Source organism: Berghia stephanieae, chromosome 1 (genome assembly GCF_034508935.2).
Source record: "Berghia stephanieae isolate SIO BIC M18660-M18661 chromosome 1, UCSD_Bste_1.3, whole genome shotgun sequence".
Taxonomy (NCBI): domain Eukaryota; kingdom Metazoa; phylum Mollusca; class Gastropoda; order Nudibranchia; family Aeolidiidae; genus Berghia; species Berghia stephanieae.
The window spans coordinates 137,002,780-137,025,114 of NC_088360.1; the positions used below are offsets into that span (position 1 = coordinate 137,002,780).

A 22,335-nucleotide genomic window follows, 5' to 3' on the forward strand; every position below is an offset into this window, starting at 1 on the left:
TTAATTTAGAGCGCAAACATTCTAATTTGAAACCGAATCCGATTTCCCCGGTGCAGTTAAACAGGGGAGGTAATGGTCGTCCTTAGCAACCCCATGTCAACGCACTAGCTGGGGCAGTGGGATTTCTTGTGTCGCCAGGACTTTTACATTTTGGAAGGTAAATAAATGTAATTATTTGTTGATTTTAAATGAATGTGACCATCATAACTTCTTATATTCAGCTGATGATATTTAACGGCGTTTTCTGGGCTCCATTGAGGAGTCTAACTCATATCAGCCCCTGTATAATAATACCGTACTGTATATTCAGCGACAGTGTTCCAATATTTAGTTCAGCATTTTCTCGATGTATTGTTTTGGTTGACTACATCATTCTAGATTATTTCACATATTCACCATTCTTTTATGATGGGCGTGATATATGCTGATGGAAGGGTTTTGTTTCAATTGCCTTTTAATATGTGAACAAATTTTTACTTGCCGTACGGAGGTTGCTTCTCGTCTGAATGATTTAATAATCATAGACTATTGATTGTTATTTTATTATTTGTTTGCTTTGTGGTCACTTTAAATCCTTACATAAAATGTTTCAAGCACTATCAACAAGAAAAATATTATGCGATCTATCTGATTCATGATCAGTGCCGTATTATTATTATAGTTTATTAGTAGAGTTGAATTTAACAAAATGGCGGATTTTTTTTCCTTCAAATATATCAAAATTACAAAGCAACAAAACCCAAGGCCACATTGCACATATTTGCAACCCTGATAACCGGACGCAATTATGGACTCGTGTTATCCTTGTTGTATTGGACAGTGTCTTACATTCCAATGTTTCGTGCTAATGTTTTACATTCGTTTGAATGTATCAGCATCACAACAATTAGATCATAACAATTTATATTTCCAGACCGACGAATTAGTACTCGTCACCAAGGGCCACAAGTTACATTTTTATCAGATGCTGTAATGTACAGTCACAAAATTATCAATTATAAAGACTGTTGTCGTGATTTTATTTCAAGAAAGTCCAAATTTTGTAAAAATATCCTTTAATGATGAACCCAGCTTTTATTTTTTAGAAACATAAAAAAAAACAAACAAAAAAAAAAAAAAACAAACAAAAAAAAACAAGAAAAAAAAACAACAACTCTGATTGTTCCAAAAGTAAAAAAGTACAGGATTTTATATAACGCAAAATTCAGTAAATTTGTTCAAATAAAAGATAATACAAATTTTCTTGACGCAGCCCATTTGGCGGTAAATCCCCATGCTCTAAGTCTGTAATTACTGTTTGTAATACATTTCTTAGAGACATAGACTTCATTGTTGTTGATTCTCAATTTGAATTACTCATCGTCATATGCAGTTCATGTTTTTGTTAAAGTGAAACCTCAAAAGCAAGTTTTTAATGTTTTTTTTTTGTTTTTTTTGATATCTTTTTTTTTCAGACTGGTGCAGAGAATAAAAACCAATCATGTCTATTGCCATTGCACAGGCTCGCCATATTTTTGGCTTGAAGTCTGGAGTGACGGGAAACATCTGCTATCATGATGAACAGACCATTGTCTATCCAGCAGGATCTAACTGCATCCTCTATAATATTGATCAAAAACTTCAAAAGTTTATCCCAGGTTAGTAAAACTACTTGAATACCATGAGGAATCGAGCGGGACTTACTCGTATAAAAATTACTCAGTGCAACAGACACAATTTTCTCAAATACCAGAATTTTTTAGGGTTTTTTTGTTGTTGTTGTTGCTCTGTTTGGTAGAGAGTGTGGGGCTGCCTGAAGCCTGGAATTGAAAAAAAAAAAAAATACTGTTGAAAAAGTAAAAATGGAAAGGCTTTGGTACTCTTTCCATCCGAAACCCTCCAGTTTACACTTTTTATCAATGTTTTGGGCTTGTTTTCCTTAGCCTGAGGTATTCATAGGATGACATAAGTTTGCAATTTGTGAGTTTGCTTTTTTGATAAATATATCTAACATAAATATGATGTTATCTTATCTCATTACAGATATAAGTTAAAATAAATCTTACTTTAATTATCTAGCCAATAAAAGAAGTTCTGTTTTGTCTCACATAATTTTTATAAAGTAAAAATCACCAGACGCAGGTAATTTTTATGTGAGGCAACTATAACTAAATAATGTATGACTTACTGACTGACTTAAGGCCTTTCGCTTCCCCATCATCCGATCGGGACGCCTCGGCTAACTCTCTAATCTGTGTCATTTCCTTCCACAGTTCACGGTTTTTTGCTGTGGATGCTAAGTTCATATGGTCTTCCTTTGATTTTAATTCTTTGTTATTTTGAAGGCGTTTTAGGTCTCGATTGAGGACCGTATAAATTGACGTGGGTGGTCTACCTTGATATTTCTTGTGTCCAGATGGGGTGAAAAACGTATTCATGGCTTTATTAGCTGGTATATTTTCATCTCTTCTGAGTATATGCCCAAGAAGCTGCCATCTTGCCTCCAGGATTTGAATGGATAAGGGTCTTTCATTAAATTTTTCATACAGTATTTTATTGCTTATTTTTGTGAGGTATCGTATATACAGGACTCTTCTCAGTTGTTTTCTATGGAATCTGTCTAATCTTTGCTCTTCAGCTCCAGTCAGTGCCCGTGTTCTGCAGCACGGGTTTTACAAAGGTTGTGTATAATTTGATTTTAGTATTTAATTTTATTTTATCTTTTCTAATCCATATATGTAATAATTTATTCAGTGCAGTCGTCGATAAACTTTTTCTTCTTTCTACATCTTCCTTATCTCCTATTAATGATCCTACTTTTTTGTGGCTCTCCATCCATCTTTCTTCCTTGACAATAATGTTACATCTGTTTTGTCACTATTTACGTACAGTTGGTGATTTTGTAAGGCTCTTTGGATGTCATTTACATTGACTTGTTTCAGGCCAATAAAATCAATGTCATCTGCATATGCAATTTCCATGGGGAGTTCGTTTTCAAAATGTGATTGGGCCGAAGGTACAGATTTACGCACATCTTTTAAAGCATTTTCTAGGTAAATGATAAATAAAACAGGGCTTAGGCTGTCTCCTTGTGGTGTACCAATGTTGCCAAGGAATGATTTATTCTCTGAGGTACCGATTATTTTGGTGGTTATCCAGGTTTCACTTATAAGGCATCTGATTAATCTAACTTCATCCTCCATAACTATTCCTTTCAAAATATTTAACAAGGATTGGTGATTGATAGTATCGAAGGCAGCAGACATATCTATTCCAGTTATAACTATTTCTACTTTTTCTGACAGGGTTTTGGCAGCAAGCCATTTGTGGGTCCAAACTACATCTGCAGTTCTTCTCTCCGTCCTGAATCCGCTTTGACTATGTGACAAATAATTTTCAACAATCGATCTAATTCTATTCAGTGTGATCAGGGAGAGCGATTTTCTAATTGTATTAAGAAGAGTAATTGGTCTCAAATTCTTTGGAGGGCCTTTTGGTTTTCCTGGCTTTTGAATTGATATCAGCTCCCCTTTATTAATAACCAGGTTCTGGTGATGTTCAAACGTCTGATTGAAAATGTCTGCTATGTGTTCATCTAATAAGGGTGGTCCATATTTTAGAAGTTCAGCGCATACTCCATCTTCTCCCCCTGTTATCTGTTGTTATTTAGACTTTTATAAGCATTTCTCACTTCTCTTGGTGTAATAGGTTTAAATAGTGGTCTGGGATCTCCCTCAAATGAGATCATACACTGGCACATTGATAACAACAGATCATAGACTAGTTAAAACAAACTTTGTTATCGAATGGCACAAACAATCAAGAAAACATAGCACAACAATTCATGAACCAAAAATAAACATTACAAATATTGTCAACAACTCACGATGTCGTAAACAATACCAGTGACAACTTAATACTGAACTAGACAATTTAACGAACAACAACAACACACCAAACGAAGCATAGTCATGTGTACGAAGTGCAATAATAAATACTGCAATTCAAAGCTCCGGGACAACTACAACCAATCGACAAGGCCGTACGTATGACACCATAATAGCTCAATTATCTAACCAAAAAAAGATTTGCAAATAAGAATACAAAACTCAAAAAAGGAAGGAGAAAGACAGAAACTCAAATATGAACGAAACAAAATATTACACTGCATAAGACATAGAGTAATTGATCTTAGAAATGAAGAGTTGGACAAAAAAGTTAATACTACTAATAAATGCAACAACGATCGAGCAATGTATAAAGCTGTGAGACTAATAAACCAAAGACCATTTGAAAACCCAAAGATAGAAGATGACTCGGGAAAATTAATTATTAACCCTAATGCCATTTCAAATGTTCTTTTTGAAATTATAAAACAAAAATTTCAAGACAAGAAATAATGTATAGATAGGTAAATGGTTTGCATTTGATTTACAATCAATTAACGTTGAATTTTTTGGTAAACACAGTGAATGATTCAGATTATGATTTGATCAGTAGTGTCAAAATGATATAAGAGAAAACTTTATCAAAGACACGTTTATTTAGACTTGTTTAGCCCATTACTGTTTATTAAAAATAGCATATTGTTTTCTCATAGATCCTGTACTATTAAATCATTATTTGATGATATTAGTAGTAATTTTAAAACTGAATTATTTTTTTCATTTCCTTTTTCAAGGTACGGATAAGAGTGAGGGTATGACAGCACTCACTGTGAGCCCGAACAGACGATATGTAGCAATTGCTGAGAAAGGCGAAAAGCCAACCATCAGCATTTATGATTTGCATTCCCAAAGGAAGAAAAAAGTGCTCAGTTCACCTGAAGTACAGTCTGCGGAGTACATTAGCCTTGCCTTTTCCCCTGACTCCAAATACCTTGTAGCACAAGGTGGGAAACCAGATTGGACTCTCCTTTATTGGACATGGGAAAAGTCAAAGGTCATGGCTAAAGCATCAACATCCAATCCTCAAAATCCAAACTCTGAAGTTTATCAGGTGGGTCATTCATGTATTGAACATCTACAGTTTGAACAATATCCCGACTTGATAAATGATTTAGACTGGTTCTCAAAAGCATAACGTTGGGTGATGGGGATATACGATTTTTAAAAATAATTAACCAAATAATCACAAATATGAAAAAAAATTTGCTTTGAACACAATCTATAAACATCTCTCACCTTAAGCTCCTTAATTGACCCTTTAAAATGAAAATTTCTCATTTGGCTTTAAAAATAGAATGATATTTCTTTGTTACCTGTGAAATTATCAATTAGCGGTATGTGATAGCATGTAGTGTGTATTACAAATAAATGTCTGGCACTTATACAAATAATAGAGAAATATTTATTAATCAGATCTATGCAACAAAAATTAAATTTATCTTTCCTTCAAAGACATATCAAAGACTTGTGTAATTATCAATGAGAATTATTCTGTCAAATTTATGATCAATAATTCATTTGTTCACAATTTTTGAAGATTTTTTTACAATGAAAATATAACAGCATTTTCCCCCTTTTTTCAGGTCAGTTTCAACCCTCAGGATAACACACAACTCTGTGTCGTAGGAAACACTGTATTTCGCCACTTCCGATACAGTGAAGGGAATTTGAAGCCTTTTAATTTTCAGAAAATGGAACCACAAAACTACCTTTGTCACGCTTGGGTATCAGAAGAAAGAATTATTGTTGGAACTGACAACGGTAGACTTCTGCTTTTTGAGGCAGGGGAAGTCAAGAATGAATTTAATCTTTCTCCAAACTCTGAGAAGTAAGAATATGTTTATTTAACTTGTAGTGCTTAAAAAAAAAATAAAACTTGAGCTTTTATATAGTGCAAAAATCCACTAAACATGCTCAAAGCGCTTTACAAGGGATCCCTAGCCAACAGTAACACTTAACGTGTAGGACGAGACATGATGCCTGTTAGATGATATTACAACTTTTTCTGACAAAGACAAGGTACTCGTTGTACACTTGAGTATGGTGAGAGAATGTGAGTAAAGAGCCTTTTCCAAGGACTATGGCCCACACATAGCGGAACTCTAACCCATTCATTACTTATTTCAATTGGATACAATGTTGAGGAAGAGAATTGAATCATATTTGTATGATTAATTATAAGCATAGGAACCTAAATTAAATTGTCTGAGAATTTCCTTATTGGTTGCATCAAATACTTATTGTCTCACAGAATGCCATTTCATTTACTGTCATCACAAAAACCAGTAAAGATAACCTGTATAGAATTTGTAAAAAATATTACCTCTAATTCATTTTTCAACTTTCATTTAATTGTTATTTGTTACCTGTTCTATATTGTTGTCCTATTGACCTCGGAACATTTTATTGCTGAATTTTATAACCATCTTTATCCATTCCGATTTTAATGGCAATATAAAAGTCATTTTCAATGTTTATTTCAGTTGACCACTCTTTCAAAAATAATAGAATGCATCATGTCAACGTATCAATCTAATTATTTGTTTCATGGTATTCTTTCAGAACTGGCAACGACGAGGGTGGGCAGCCACATTCTGTTCAAGTGACAGCCATTGTGTCATATTCCAAAGGATTTGCTTGCGCCTTTGGTTTAGGCACGGTGTATTTGTTTGAGAAGACAGATGACAAGGATTTTTTCAAGAAAGCCAGAGAAATCATGGTGAATTGTCATATAGAGCAAACCTCATTGTTATAAATTATTTATTTTTCCATTGAATAACCAGTCTTTAAACTTTTCTCTCATATCCACACAAATGCCGACACTTTTTAAAAAATCGAAAAGTTTTTGAATAATGAATGTTGTTAAGATATATTAAAACATTTTAATTCAAAAAGATTATACAATAGCTGTCACATTTTGACATGTTTTGCTTAAAGAAATGAATTATAAAAACCTAGTAATTAAAAAAAAACCATCTCACTTTAACCTGTATGGTTTTATAGTGGCCTTCCTGGCCCACAAAAGGTGTTGCAGATACCAACAGTAATGCAAAACAAGAAAAATGAAATTTAAAAATTATGTAAGGTATTTTCGTCTCACAATTTTGAATTTGATTTTGCCAAAAAAGGACAAACCATGGGGACAAATTAAAAAGGAGAGCAATATGGCTGTGATAGTCCTTCTAATTGTTTATCAACGAATGTACACTGGGTATTTAATCCGTTTTTCCATGTGGGAATACATTAGGAGCTCTGCAGGTTTATCTGAAGACTAGGCTACTTGGAAGTTTTGTCCTGTAAAAGGATGAAAGAAAATTCAATATAAAAGCTTAAATAAAGAGGACAAAATACAAGAAAAGGATGGTTTAAGTTCAAAAATGTTCCTCAGCCAACGGGTTTTTTTTCCAACTCTGTAGAAATTATTACGATGCAAGAATATTCAGAAAGCAAACGAAAATTGACTAGGACAATACATGCTACCCATCTGCAAATCTTCACGCCAAGGTATTAAGTCAACATTTGATTATTTTATAAAAGGCTTCATCCTTTTCTTTCAGATCCCACCAGATCCATGCAACAGTCAGGATCCAGCTTTCTCACAACAGCAACTCATCCGATGTCTAACTGTCAGCCCATCTGAGGAAACACTTGTTGCAAGTACTGAGCAAGCCCAGTTATATTATCTTACCTTGTCAAGTGCGGACCTTAGTAAGGTAAAATTTCAAAAACCAATCTAGAGACATTGACTCCCAGTCTATTCCTTGTTTCTTTTTATTCTTATTACATTATTTGAATTATTATTTGCATCTGAAATCGACAAAAAGAAAAACCCCAAAACAACAACAGCAATAACAACCATTACAACAGAAATTTAAAAAAACAAAGAAAGAAAGAAAGAAAAAAAAAACACAAATACCGTCAAACAAGATCTTGGTCGGATATTGTAAGTTGCAAGAATTTAAGCTTAGAAGTTTTATCAAAATTATGTCCCTCTCAAGTGAAGTCCTTATGAATGATCAAGATGACTTAGAGAAGACATAGATAATAAGGACTTATCTTTATTAGGTAAATGGTTTAAAATATATTGCAAAACTGAATTTAGAGATATTCTTCTTTTTTTTTACTAAGAAAACGAATAAGCAGCTCTTTGTTTTTAAGCTTCTTTTGGTATATACTAAACTTTCAAAACTTGGTTTTCATATGCATGTTTCTTGTAAAATTTACCAAGGGCAAGGACTAAAAGTCACCTTTAACATAAATATCATCGGGTGTTGATTCATATGAAATCCGAGATATCCATAAATTACAAAATTGTCAAATTTATTTCAGATTTCAGGAATGTTTTAATATTATTTAAATTCTAACCTTAAGAAATTTATAATTATAATATTTCAACCGGAATTAAACGACATCATTCATTTTCTTCCAGTTTTGATAAGATCTTTTTTAAAATTTGTATTTAATTGATAAATGTTAATAGTATGTCATCTTATATCCTATAATTCTTTCTACGTGACTTTTATCAACATGTTTCTATATTTCAGGGTGATCAAGCCCATTTTGAAGTGCTTTCCCAAGTTTTCCACAATGCTCCAATCACCGGTCTGGACGTGTGCATCAGGAAGCCCCTGATAGCGACGTGCTCTCTGGATCGATCCGTTCGCATTTGGAATTATGAGACCTGGTGAGTTTATGACATACAATCGCTTGTGGCCCACCCACCGTCTCATGATGTCGGGATGAAAGGCCACTGAGATTTGTATCAATTACTTGAATTGCATGTTGGCACACTAATTATTTGTTGAATATTTGTTTGTTGTGAACATTTGATATATTCCTTGTGCAATTTTTTTACTTGAATTAGTTTCTATGTGGTCTTGTGAAAGGTTAGCATTAGTGCTCATTTTGACTGATTAAAGGATGAGGTCCAAACAACTCATGAATGATTATGGAATATTTATACCATATAAAGAATTTGTCTATTTTTCGCAATGTTAAGAATTTAAGCATTTTAAGATATTTTTCCATCAAGAAATGTTGGCAAAGTTATTTTGATTATTGTGAAACTCGTTGATCAAAAGCAGTTCAAATGTCAAATATATTTAAAATCAGTTTTTGAACAATATCACTTTAAAAATGTTACCATAGTTAGATGAATCTGGACATCAAGGTTCCACATTCCTTATTATATTTTTCACAGCAACCTGGAGCTGTATAAAGTATTTGCTGAGGAGGCGTACAGTATTGCTCTTCATCCGTCTGGTCTCTATATTCTGGTTGGATTTAGTGACAAGCTGCGTTTGATGAATCTCCTCATTGATGACATTCGTACATTCAAAGAATTCACAGTCAGGGGATGTAAAGAGGTAATTCTCACAATAACAAATTATGGAGCAGGCACTGGTGTAAGAGAAAGATCTGGAAAAGTTTGTATGAAACAGTGCCAGACACAGCAGAAAGAAAAATACAAAAAAAAAAAACAAAAACAAAAAACATTCATCCCAAAAAAATAATTCTTGTATTTTTCTTTCTGTTTTTTTTCTGGCACTGTTTCTTACACACTTTTTCAGATCTTTAGGCAATCTTCACAAACCTTTTGATGACAGGAAGAAATGGAGTGAGATCGGTCTTCTTTTATTTGGAGTGTTTTATTGTTGAGTATTATTATTTTTTTGCTTTCAAGAAAAGATGCTTATTCTTTTTTAAAAGGGGTTCCTTAGTGTACGTTTATTTAAATATTATTCAAAATGAATACTCATCATATTTAAATATCCTTTCAACACGAATCATGCGATTGTAAAATAAATTTTATGAAGCGTATGCTCCACCAAGCCAATGAAAGTGTCCAGTGATTGCAAGTAGCATCATATACATGCTTCTTATCCTTTTTTTTTTTTTGTGTTTGTTCACAAAGTTTTATCTTGATTTATGTAGATTTATTGTGTTTAAAATCATGCCCTGGTAAAGAGTACAGATAAGCAATCCTTCAAATACACGAAGTCGACAGGATAATGTGAAGAACCAAATTAAAAGCAGCATCTTGCCCAATATGGGGTAAAGATTAAAAGGATGAATTTTCAATCTCATTGTTTTGTGTGACATCAATAGACGTCCATTTGTTTTGACAAAGCTTTGATGTTTTGGTTTTAGTGTTCATTCAGCAATGGAGGCCACATGTTTGCATCAGTAATGGGCAATGTCATCCAGCTCTACTCCACCACAACGTTTGAGAACATCAACAATCTCAAAGGTCATAACGGGTAGGTTGTTGCATTTTCTCTTCCTAAGTTTGTCCCTATTTTGAGCTTCATCATATTTTATTATGACTGTTGTTTCAAATTAAAGACAGAACTGCAAAAATTGATTAAAAATTTGTTTTTTGAGTTGAATAAGCAGCATTCAGTCTTATAATTTAAAATAAGTTCTATCATGAACACTTTATATCTAATTGTCAACCTCAAGTTTAATCCTACCCAACATCACTTGGAGACAATTTGTCAAGACGTATAAGTTCATGACTGTCTTGAGATTTAGTGAAATAAGTTGATTTCCTTATTTTCCACCTACAGCAAAGTAAGAGCTGTTGTTTGGAGCTCTGATGACAGTAAGCTCATTTCATGTGGAATGGATGGCGCAGTGTACGAATGGGATACATTTACTGGTAAGCGTACCAGTGAAAGTGTTCTGAAATCATGCAGCTATACCGGTGTTACTGTCACTCCAGATGGGAAAACCACCTTTGCTGCCGGCTCTGACAAGTCTCTGAAAGAAATTGCTGATTCACAGGTAAGAGTTGAAGAGTTTTATCACATAATGTCTTGAATGAATTATGAATAAAATTAACTGATATTCTAAATTATCTTTCACAGATGTTAAGAATTTTTATCATGAGCCATGAAGTCAAACTATCATAAATCCAATTTGATTTTTTCTCTACAACATCTTAAGAACATTAATCATATTTTTTTCCCAATTTTAACTATTTTTGTTTATTTGTTTGTTGTAGACTCACTCTGTCAAAGACAATGTCATAACCATTATTCCATAACAAAAGGCGAAAATGTTTTTGTCACCAAGTGCTTTATGAATTCTGAAAGAAAGTTCTTTGCATATAAAAAAAAATTTAAAATGTTCTAGATGAATTGTAGTCATGAAATTGTTTCCATTTGGGAATGCAATTTAATGTTTTTGTTTTTATCTTTTTATATATATTTATTTATTTATTTATTTATCTATTTATTTATTTATTTATTATTGATTTATTCATTTATTTATTTATTTATCATAAATATATTTATAATTTATTTATTTATCTATTTAATATTTATTTATTTACTTAACTATTTTTTTATTTATTTATCTATTTATTTACTTGTCTATTTATTTATCTATTTATTTATTCATCTACCTACTTATTCATTTTTATTCACTCATTTATTTATTTATGTTTAACTTTTTTCTTGTCCAACAGATCTTGCGAGAAGTGATGACCGGAGAAATGACTCTGAGCACAGTGGCTTTATCTCATTCAGGTCGCATGTTGTTCGCAGGAACTGTGAAAGGCACATTATGGTCCATGAAGTATCCATTGGCTGTACCTGGTGATTGGGCAGAATATCAAGGTCATGGAGCTCAAATTGTCAAGGTCAGTAATGAAAGAGAGACTTACACCATAAATTAATGGGCGAAATTACGATTTAAAACAAATTCAGTTTTTGCCTTTAAGCAGTCACATACACATACACATATATTATTATTATTATTATTATTATTATTATTATTATTATTATTATTATTATTATTATTATTATTATTATTATTATTATTATTACTTGATATAGCGCCAGTATCCACAAATAGTACTCAGAGGTGCTTAACAATAGTTTTTTTTGTTTTTTTTGTATCACACAAGTTCATTCATTCGACTTCGAAATCACCACAACAGTCTCACACACACACATCTTGTTCAAAGTTCACACATAATCACACATACACACAATGGACAAGCATTCAAAGCTTGTAAGTATCTTTTGTTTTTTATTTTGTCTTAACATCACAGACAAAATGTATGGCATTGCATTCTTATCTACGGTTTTCAGATGAAGATCACCTACGATGACCAATTCCTTGTCAGCATTGCTGAGGACGCTTCCGTGATCCTGTGGAAAATTCAGGACAAAGAAGGGCGAGGTTTGAAGAGAGATAAAGAGGTTGGGTGGGCAGAGGAAATTCTTATTACCAAAAGTGACCTTGAAGAAAAGGTACAGTGATTCTATTGTCTCTCTTAGCTTTACGTACCTTAAATGACTAAATCATATTAAGTATTTAATCTGTTTTTGATCCATTGTGTTGGGTTTTTTTGTTTTTTTTGGATGCATATAGACTTCTCACCTAGTCGTGTAGTTATAGATCAGAATGCTTCTTTATTTCTTTATCATGAAATAAAGAGCAAGTTAAATTACATTATAATATTATTAATTTTTTATGATGTTTCGATGAGTTTGAGTGCTTTGTTTTTTGTGCACACATTAACTGCATTAAATTATAATTCTCTGTCAGTAATTACAACAGCATTACCCATTGTGGGCGTTCATTAATGGATAAATAGTATTAACCTTATATTATTTTTGCATCGTATTACTACACCTTAAGATTTTTATTTCATAACATTTCAATTCTCTGCTAAATCATAAAAACTCTAATATCTTGAATTTTTCTTCCCCAGAATTCCACGGTGTCAGACCTCAACTCACGTGTAGAGGAGTTGAAGATGGAGAATGAATACCAGCTGCGTCTCAAGGACATGACCTACAATGAAAAAATGAAAGAACTCACCGAAAAATTTATCCAAGAAATGGAATCCCTGAAAACAAAAAATCAGGTCTGGTTTTTTTAAAAAATGTTATTCTGTAGTGTCTTCATTAGTTATTAGAGTTATTCATAAGGGTACGTTTTTATATGTAAGCACAATTAGAGAATCAACTATAAAGAAAAAATTACACATTTCTTTTTTCCTCCTCTTCTTCTTCTTTCTTTTCCTCCTCTACCTCATCTTCTTCCCAAACTCTCACCATCCTCCTCCTCCTTCTCCTACTCATCATCATCATTATCATTATCATTATCATCATCATCATCATCATCATCACCATCATCATCATCATCATCATCATTATCATCATCATCATTATCATCATCATCATCATCATCCTCATCATCATCAACACTGTGTTTAGTTTCTCATCACATATGTTTATTTTTAGGAACTGTTTGTTTAGAATCTAACGGCCTTTCTTTTCTCAACAGGTACTAAAAACTGACAAGGACAAAGAGGAATCGAAACATGAGGAAGAAATGGCTGAACTAATGGATAAACACGCCAAAGAGCTGCAAGACTTGGGTAAATTTTAGGCAGTTTTATTTGTTACTGTAATTTCATTCTTAGTCATGAAATGAGTTTGAAAAACACAATTTACAATTTTCAGTTTTTAAAATTCATATTTTTAAATTTTATTTTGGTAATTGACTGTCAATGTGTATTTGTTTGGGCGGGAAGGGGCATGATTGTAATATTTCTGATGACGGTAGTACTTGAAAAATACTTCGAAAATCGAAAATCTAAGTTTGCATTAATCCAAATGTGATTAGAATTTTTGAAGCGAGGATAAACAATTTCGTTATCTGGGATATGGAATCAAAACCTTTGTCTTTGCTTTTTGCTAGAATCTGCAAATAATCAAAAACTGATGCTTGAGTATGAGAAGTTCCAAGAGCAGCAAGCAAAGATGATGAAAATGCAGGAAGATTATGACCGTCAACTGCAAGAAATGGAAGAAAGTAAAGAAAGAGCTCTAGAAGAACTCACAGAATATTACGAAACCAAACTTCAAGACATGACCACAAAACTTGAACAGGTACGTGGAATATTAATTTTGTTATTACCAATGCTCTATGTTTGGTCAATGAACTCAGTTTTGTTTCTTATGTAAATATATAAAGAAACAAAAAAATAAATAGACGTCTCTAGCTTTCACCTCTTTCATTGCATATCTATAAATAAGCAAGAACATCACATTAAAACAACGATGCCTGACGCGTTAATGTAATCATAATTGTAATATGGTTGAGATGGATATTCAGTAAATGTTGAAATATACTTTATAACCCCCCCCCCCCCCACCCACCCTCCACCCTTTCCATTTTTCTTTTTTTCTTTTTCTATTTTTTCTCTATTTGTAATTTAACAAAATTTCGTCTTCCGGATAATATTTTAACATCATCAACAGAGTAATGACGAGGCAAGGCAACAAAACCGTGAATATGAAGAAACAAAGAAACAGATTGAAGAGGATGCTGACCGAGAAATACTTGATATCAAGCATCAATATGAACGACGACTGAGGGATGAAAAGGAGGCCAATATGAGGTTGAAGGGCGAGACAGGAATTATGAAGAAGAAAGTAAGGAAGTCTTGGTTTGTCATGATCTACTCATTCAGTGGGATATTTAATTATAATTGAAAACAAAATATTAACAATAGTAATTGTAACGACAACTACCATAACAACAATGACAATAACAATAATGGTAATAATAACAATAATAATAATAATAATAATAATAATAATAATAATAATAATAATAATAATAATAATAATAATAATAATAATAATAATAATAATAATGATAATAATAATAATAATAATAATAATATAATAAAGAAGAAGAAGAAGAAGAAGAAGAAGAAGAAGAAGAAGAAGAAGAAGAAGAAGAAGAAGAAGAAGAAGAAGAAGAAGAAGAAGAAGGATACAACAATAATGATATTTCTTCTAAGACCATCTTATAATTATAAGTATATTTCGTTATTTGTGATACCTATAACTTGCAGTCCATTCCTATTTCTTCCTCACTCAGTTCACTAGCTTGCAAAAAGAAATTGATGACCACAAAGAGGAGATTAAGAAACTTCAGGCTGAGACAAGCAAACTGAACAACGTGATTCGCAGTTTGGAGAAAGATATTCAAGGATTGAAGAAGGAGATTAAAGAAAGGGATGATACGATTCAGGACAAGGTAACGACTCAGTTTGATTCTGTAAAATAAATTGTATCTCTACTATTGAGTTTTAATGTATGATGAATTGTTTGAGAAAAATTAATGAGTGAAAAATGAAGTCAGCATGAAATTTAAAATATTTTGATGTGTATCAAATTTGAAGAGATCAGATGATTTATAAAGAATGGTCAGATGCAGTGATTCATTAAAAAATGGTACATGGTACATCATAACCATAAGATTGATTATCTACTTTTCATCATGATGATTCCCCCCCACCCCCCACCCCACCCTCCTATCACAGTTTTGGTGTAAATTGAGTGGAATTTCCTGTTTAAGTTGAGGCACAATAATGAAATATTTCAGTAACTAATCGTGCATTGTGAGCCTGCAGTAGTACGAGTACTAGAAAAGGAAGAACCTAAAAAGACGCTTCAATGTTGATTAAGTTACACGCTTGTGTAATAGGCAGTTGTTTACAATGTTTAACAATACCAATTGTTTCCCTTCACATTTTCTCTCATTTTGGTGGTTGAAAGAAATGTAAAACTTGCCTTGTTATAAAGATATAATTGATATCTATTGCTATTATTATGGACTCAATGTTACACGAAAGTGAAAATATTGTTCGTAACGAAATTAAGAAAATATTTATGTTGTATTTCCCTATTGATTTTTATTTCATTTTGTCATGATAGGAAAGACGAATTTACGATCTGAAGAAGAAGAATCAAGAGCTTGAGAAGTTCAAGTTTGTCTTGGATTACAAGATCAAGGAACTGAAGAAACAAATTGAGCCACGTGAAATGGATATAAAAAATATGAAAGAGCAGATTCAGGAGGTAATGCGTAATAAAAGTTTCGAATTTTATCTTAAGGAACTCAAAGACAATATTTTCTACATGTAAAAAAAATACTTACTCACATATGCTGTTGTTTTACAGTTATATTATTAGAATGCCAAGTCTTAAGCGCCTTACAAGACCTGATTGCCTCAATTATACTTTTTTATAATAAAAGAGCTCCTTCAGGGCCATTAGGGAGATTATCCCAGTTTTTATAGTGTAAAACAGACTATAGCAATTGCTTGTTATCAGATGCCTGTCTATCTCAAAATACTTTCCATCAGATATAACGGACCCAAATACCCACTCACTCATGTTGGGTGGACAGGGCGTTCAGAAAATAATCTCGACTTTACCCAGGATTGATCTCAATCTCATTGCGTATGAAGGGCATGCTCTACCAACTGAGCTATCAGGACCCCCCAATTGTCTCTATTGTATATTAATTTATTCTTCTCATTATATAGCTTATATATTTTTACATACTGTTGCAGATGGAGAGCGAGCTTGAAAGGTTTCACAAGCAAAACACTCAGCTTGAACTCAATATTACTGAATTGCGTCAGAAACTCAAAGCCACTGATAAAGAAATGCACCAGGAAAGGCAAAGGGTAAGTCGACATTTTTCAGCCTTGGAACTCAGACTGATTACAGAGTTAGAAAAATGAAAGATTCTATATTTTTAACATATTTAATTCATCTCATTGTTAATTATGAAATATACAGCGATTTTTTAAAACATACTTTTGTAGACAAAATAAGAGAATTTTATAATAATAATAATGTGTATTAAAACAATGTATAATATTACTCTCATTTATTTAACTGATTGTTTGTCTATTTATTTATTTATCAATAGCATATTTCTATCTATATTTTAAAAATTTGATTTAATGGAGTATAGATAATTTATATCATAGGAACTATATGTTTTCAAGTAATTTTTCACAAATATATATTTTTGGGCAATATCTTCTCCTTTATGACCAAAAAATAAAGAGTTAATAATGCTTTAATCAGAGAGGGTCAAATAAAGAAATATCAAGGTACCAAAATTGAAGTCGTTGGAGTGAAAATGAGTTGAACCAAATTAATGTAACGTTAGTAAGGATATCATTGTAAATTATGGTGACAACTATTTAGATTTTGTATTGGTTTTAGCTCCAATTTTGATTTTATGTGGCTAACTCAATGAATTTATTTTCTGCCTCCATGAATATCTTAGTCCCTTAGAACTTGATACGAGACTTTTATTTCTTTACAAAGTTGCGATGCGGAGAATTATAAAAAAAATTATGTATTTAGTATTCAAATATGCTTTACCTCTCAATTACCAGGGTAATATTTTTTCATATTTATATATATACTTAAGTAAAGTATGACTGTTTAATCGTTATTACATATCAATAGGTACGCGACGTGGAAGCTGTGGTGAGAAGATTCAAGACGGATCTTCACAACTGTGTAGGATACATCCAAGACCCTAAGATGTTGAAAGAAAGCATAAAAGCTCTTTATCAGAAACATGTTCAGGAGGACATTGTAAGCAGTTCATATCTTTTGTGGATTGAAGTCTTTTGTAATTTGAATAATAAACATAATAAAATTATGCCAACATTTCTAAATTAATTATTAATGGAACAACGTAAAATATAATTATTGGTACGGAGAGGGCTATGACATTTTTTCAATTACAAATTCAGTCAATGATAATAATAAAATAATAATGTAAAGGAAATTTTTGTCATTTTAACCTAATCAAGTGAGTAGATATTTTCTAAATTATTGCTCAACATTTTAACTTCACCAGAGATGATTTCAATGTTAATTGATTACGCAATAGTGAGATAAAAAAAAACAATGTTGCATAAAATACATAATGTACTTTTAACACAATTGATGCTGAGTTACACAACTATAGCTTCACTTCTTTTTACTTGATTATTATTTTTTTTTGTTTACAGAAAGTAATTGGAACGAATGAGTATTTGAAAAATGAATTCGATTTTTACATTCAATTTTTGTGTTCTTTTGAATTGGTGTTCAGTTGATTTCAAGAATTATTTATTGTAACATTCTTAGTCACCTCGACAATTTTAAAGTCATTAAAGATATATTTTATTTTCTGAAAGGGGGTGGGGTGGTGGATTGAAGGTTGCTTTGCTTTATTTCATTTTGATTTGCTCAGTTTTATTATTGTTGTTGATAATATTATTATATTTGATTTCAGAAGTTTGACTTTTTTTTGAGTATTCAATTTAATTAGAAATTTAATTTTGTTTTGTCTCTTTTCAATATTTCTTGTTTTTGTTTTTAGATAAGTATAAATCTAAAGTACCCTTGTATAAATCATCATAAAATTGAAATTGTTTAGAAATTATTTTAATAACAAATCATCAAAACATGTTTAAAGATATCAACGAAAATGGAGTGGTTTTATGCCTCTCTATGAAATGTGTGCATTTAAAAGGCTACAATCTTGAGTTTTTTAAAATTTGTTCATACTTTACTTATTCTCTTTACAGACTGAGTCTGCAAGCGTTGATGCTGATATTCAAAAAGAATTTAGTCGCCAGAAAGAACACTTGGAGCGCTCTGTGGCCAGTTTGAGGAAGAAATTGGAGAAAGATTCGGAAATTCACAAAGCTGATAATGTTCGAATCATGCAGGTAATTTTGTAATTATGAATAAATGTCACCTCTATCACACACACACACACACACACAAACACACACACACACGAACACACACAACACACACACACTTACTCACACACGAACACACACGCGCATGTACACACACACACACACACACACACATGTACATTCTTCTTCTTCTTCTTGTTCTTCTTCTTGTTCTTGTTCTTGTTCTTGTTCTTCTTCTTCTTGTTCTTCTTCTTCTTCTTCTTCTTCTTCTTGTTCTTGTTCTTCTTCTTCTTCTTCTTCTTCTTTCTTCTTCTTCTTCTTTCTTCTTCTCCTTCTTCTTCTTCTTCTTCTTCCTTCTTGGTCTTCTTCTTCTTCTTCTTCTTCTTCTTCTTCTTCTTCTTCTTCTTCTTCTTCTTCTTCTTCTTCTTCTTCTTCTTCTTCTTCTTCTTCTTCTTCTTCTTCTTCTTCTTCTTCATATTATTATTATTATTATTATTATTATTATTATTATTATTATTATTATTATTATTATTATTATTATTATTATTATTATTATTATTATTATTATCATTATCATTATCATTATCATTATTATTATTATTATTATTATTATTATTATTATTATTATTATTATTATTATATTATTATTATTTATTATTATTATTATTATTATTATTATTATTATTTTATATTATTATTATTATTATTATTATTATTATTATTATTATATTATTATTATTATTATTATTATTATTATTATTATTATTATTATTATTATTATTATTATTATTATTATTGTTTTATGGATATTGCACTATGTAAATCCTCAAGCTCCTATCGATGGACGTCATACATACAATTGATTTGAAATTCTATATTGTTGTAATATCTTTTTTTTTTGTCACACAGGAAAATGTCACCCTGATCAAGGAAATAAATGACCTGCGGAAAGAGCTGAAAGTCTGTAGAATGTTGATTCATGACCTAGAAGCAGCAATGGGTCTCGATGCACGAAGCAAGAAAGGGGGAGCCGTTGTGTCTTTACCTCCAAAGCCTGCTGGTCCTTTAGTGGAGAAAGAACTTGAGGAAAATAAGAAAGTTATAGAGATGCAACAGGTAGGCCTTGCATGAAAATATAAATATGATTTTTGATTGATAAAGTAGTCCTTCAGAGCCATTAGGCTCATGGAGTCAGAGTTTATCCCAGTTTCTGATGGGCTCATTGACCTCCTTTTGGAAAGAAATTATTGAAATTGTTTATGTTGCAACTCTAACAGAGGAACTCAGATGAAGATGGGGAAATAAATAGATGTGATTCTGATTAAGGGGATGATTTATTCTTAGAGAATGACGATTATGATAATGATTCTGACATTGGGGTTTCAAAAACTCGTTTTTTGTTCCAGTTTCATTGATAATAATGAAGAGATAGGGCCTGAAACTAGTGGTAGAGTGGTAGAAGTTGGCGTGGCGCTTGTGTTAGTGTTGATAATGAATGGGTTTGGAATGTTTTGGAAATCCTGTAGAGCTAATGAACTTTACTGAAAATACAAACCCAAAGAATGTTGAGTCGAATGAAGAAGAATAGACAATTTCTTTGCTATTTTAGGCTTCAATTTCCTGATATTGTACTGTCCTCTTGTAGTCTTTCTTTCTCAGCCACTTTACGTATCACATAACACTAACAAAACAAATGGAAACACAACTTAAAAAAATTCTAATTACATACTATTGTCAATAAAATCCAGCTTTAAAATAATGTTTATTTTCATTTTAGGTGTATTATGGGTCAAAATTTACATTAACATATTAAATTTGCATATTAATTCGTTTTCCAAGACTGCCATGGTCACATGGCCTAATTTGCATATTTGATTGCGGTGGCGTGTTAAAAAAATTATCCACTACTATCCATGTTAATTTCATGAATGTGGGACTAGTAGTAGTAGTTATGTTTTTGTTGCATTTTTACTAACATTACCCATTTTAAACTGATTTTTGCCAAAATGCTAAGCAACAGGGAAAAAATTTGTTAGCGACTACTGGTGTAAGATAATCACACTTTATTGAGTAAATTATTGATTTTTCTCCCTTCAGATTGAGTTGAAGCGTCTGCGTGATGAAATTTACGACCTCGAAATTTCCCAAGGAATGAGACCTCCATCAGCACACCGACTGCCACCTGTAGACATTGCTGCATCATAAGTTATTTACCATCCAGCTTTATTTTGTCCCATGAAATCAGTTTCATTTTCCTAGCAAAATGTCTCCAAATGGTTTCTTTTTCTTTTCATGCTAGATATATTTTCTTTATGATTATATATTGCATTGTAATCTGAGCAACAATAATTTCCTTCTTTCGGATAATTCAGATGAGATTTTCTGATCATTTTTGTAAAATCCAGGAATAATTTTTGTACTTTTTTGCTCACTCATTTATAAAACTTTATCAAATTTCAGGTTTAGGATTTCAAAAGTTTTTATTTGATTTATCGCCATATTTACAAAAGTTTTTGCATATCATAAAGAAATATAAGTATTAAAACGTGTTGAAAAAAAATATATATATAATAGTTACTATGTGAGCCGATTATGTCTAAAGTATCGTCAAAAAATGAATGTGAAAAAAAAATTTCGGCAAGTTAAATTTTTTCCTTTTATTCTGTTATTGTAAATAGAATATTTTCATTTTAGAAATAATAACACGAATTAAGAATGTCATTCATTAAATACATCCGATGTTTGATTGAATAAATGTAACATCCATGGTTACCCCTTTTCTCTACTGTTATTTACAATATAATTCCTCCCCTCCCCCCTCTTTCATTCAACGGCTTGTTTTCTTTAATTTATGTATTTTTGGTAATTGGTTATCAATATAGATGGAAAGGCATCTTATTATTATTATTATTATTATTATTATTATTATTATTATTATTATTATTATTATTATTATTATTATTATTATTATTATTATTATTATTGTTATATTATTATTATTATTATTATTATTATTTATTATTATTATTATTATTATTATTATTATTATTATTATTATTATTATATTAATATTAATATTATTATTATTATTATTATTATTATACTATTATTATTATTATTATTATTATTATTATTATTATTATTATTATTATTATTATTTATTATTATTATTATTATTGTTATTATTATTATTATTATTATTATTATATTATTATTATTATTATCATCATCATCGTCATCCTTATCAGTCATCATCACTATCAGCGTCACTTACCATGCCTCCTTATAATCAGTTTTTCAACTAGACATGTTCTTCCTGGCTAATACATCTGATGTTTGGCATTTTTCATCGGTCAGTATAGTCAATTTGCATATTAAAACTCTTTCTACTTTTACTCCCGAATGAAACGGGATTACAAAGTATAAAAGTCTTGTAGAATTGCATCAAAAAGAAAAGAGAATATAAATATTGTTAAACGATAGATGGGATGTGTATTAGTTGGTTTTGTTTTGTTTTTCGGGGATTTTTGTTTTGTTTTGTTTCTAAATGACAACAATAATTAGATTGCTGTCGTTGTCCATAGCAAGGCAAATTTCCATTTAATTACAGCTACTAATTTGCACGGAGGAAACAGTATACGTTAATTCTCCATTGTGTTGCAGCATAAAAACATTTTTTTTTGTCGTACTTCGATCTTGAAGGCAAGGAAAATAAATCTGTGATATGCAGAGTTTTTCTTAGTAAATAATTGTCTGTGATATTTTACTCTGTAATGAAACAAAAATCATGCCATTGGGCGGGTGGTTGGATGGGAGCATCACCCTTGAATCATATACCTATGATGTTCGCATGGGTGTACGATCCGA

The 22,335-nt window shown here is 31.3% G+C and overlaps 1 protein-coding gene across 1 annotated transcript; it reads left to right on the forward strand.

Moving 5' to 3' along the window:
- Nucleotides 1-69: 69 nt before the first annotated feature.
- LOC144963307 (cilia- and flagella-associated protein 57-like) lies at nucleotides 70-21,100 on the forward strand. Its single transcript, XM_078897227.1, has 23 exons — nucleotides 70-157; nucleotides 1,455-1,637; nucleotides 4,661-4,977; nucleotides 5,510-5,754; nucleotides 6,489-6,645; nucleotides 7,484-7,639; nucleotides 8,471-8,610; nucleotides 9,127-9,292; nucleotides 10,077-10,186; nucleotides 10,496-10,712; nucleotides 11,398-11,571; nucleotides 12,026-12,187; nucleotides 12,652-12,807; nucleotides 13,230-13,323; nucleotides 13,647-13,837; nucleotides 14,210-14,383; nucleotides 14,838-14,996; nucleotides 15,677-15,820; nucleotides 16,318-16,434; nucleotides 17,234-17,365; nucleotides 18,349-18,492; nucleotides 19,378-19,584; nucleotides 20,566-21,100. The coding sequence occupies exons 2-23, from the start codon at nucleotides 1,481-1,483 to the stop codon at nucleotides 20,671-20,673; spliced, it is 3,627 nt and encodes a 1,208-aa protein (XP_078753353.1). The 5' UTR covers nucleotides 70-157; nucleotides 1,455-1,480; the 3' UTR covers nucleotides 20,674-21,100.
- Nucleotides 21,101-22,335: the final 1,235 nt, after the last annotated feature.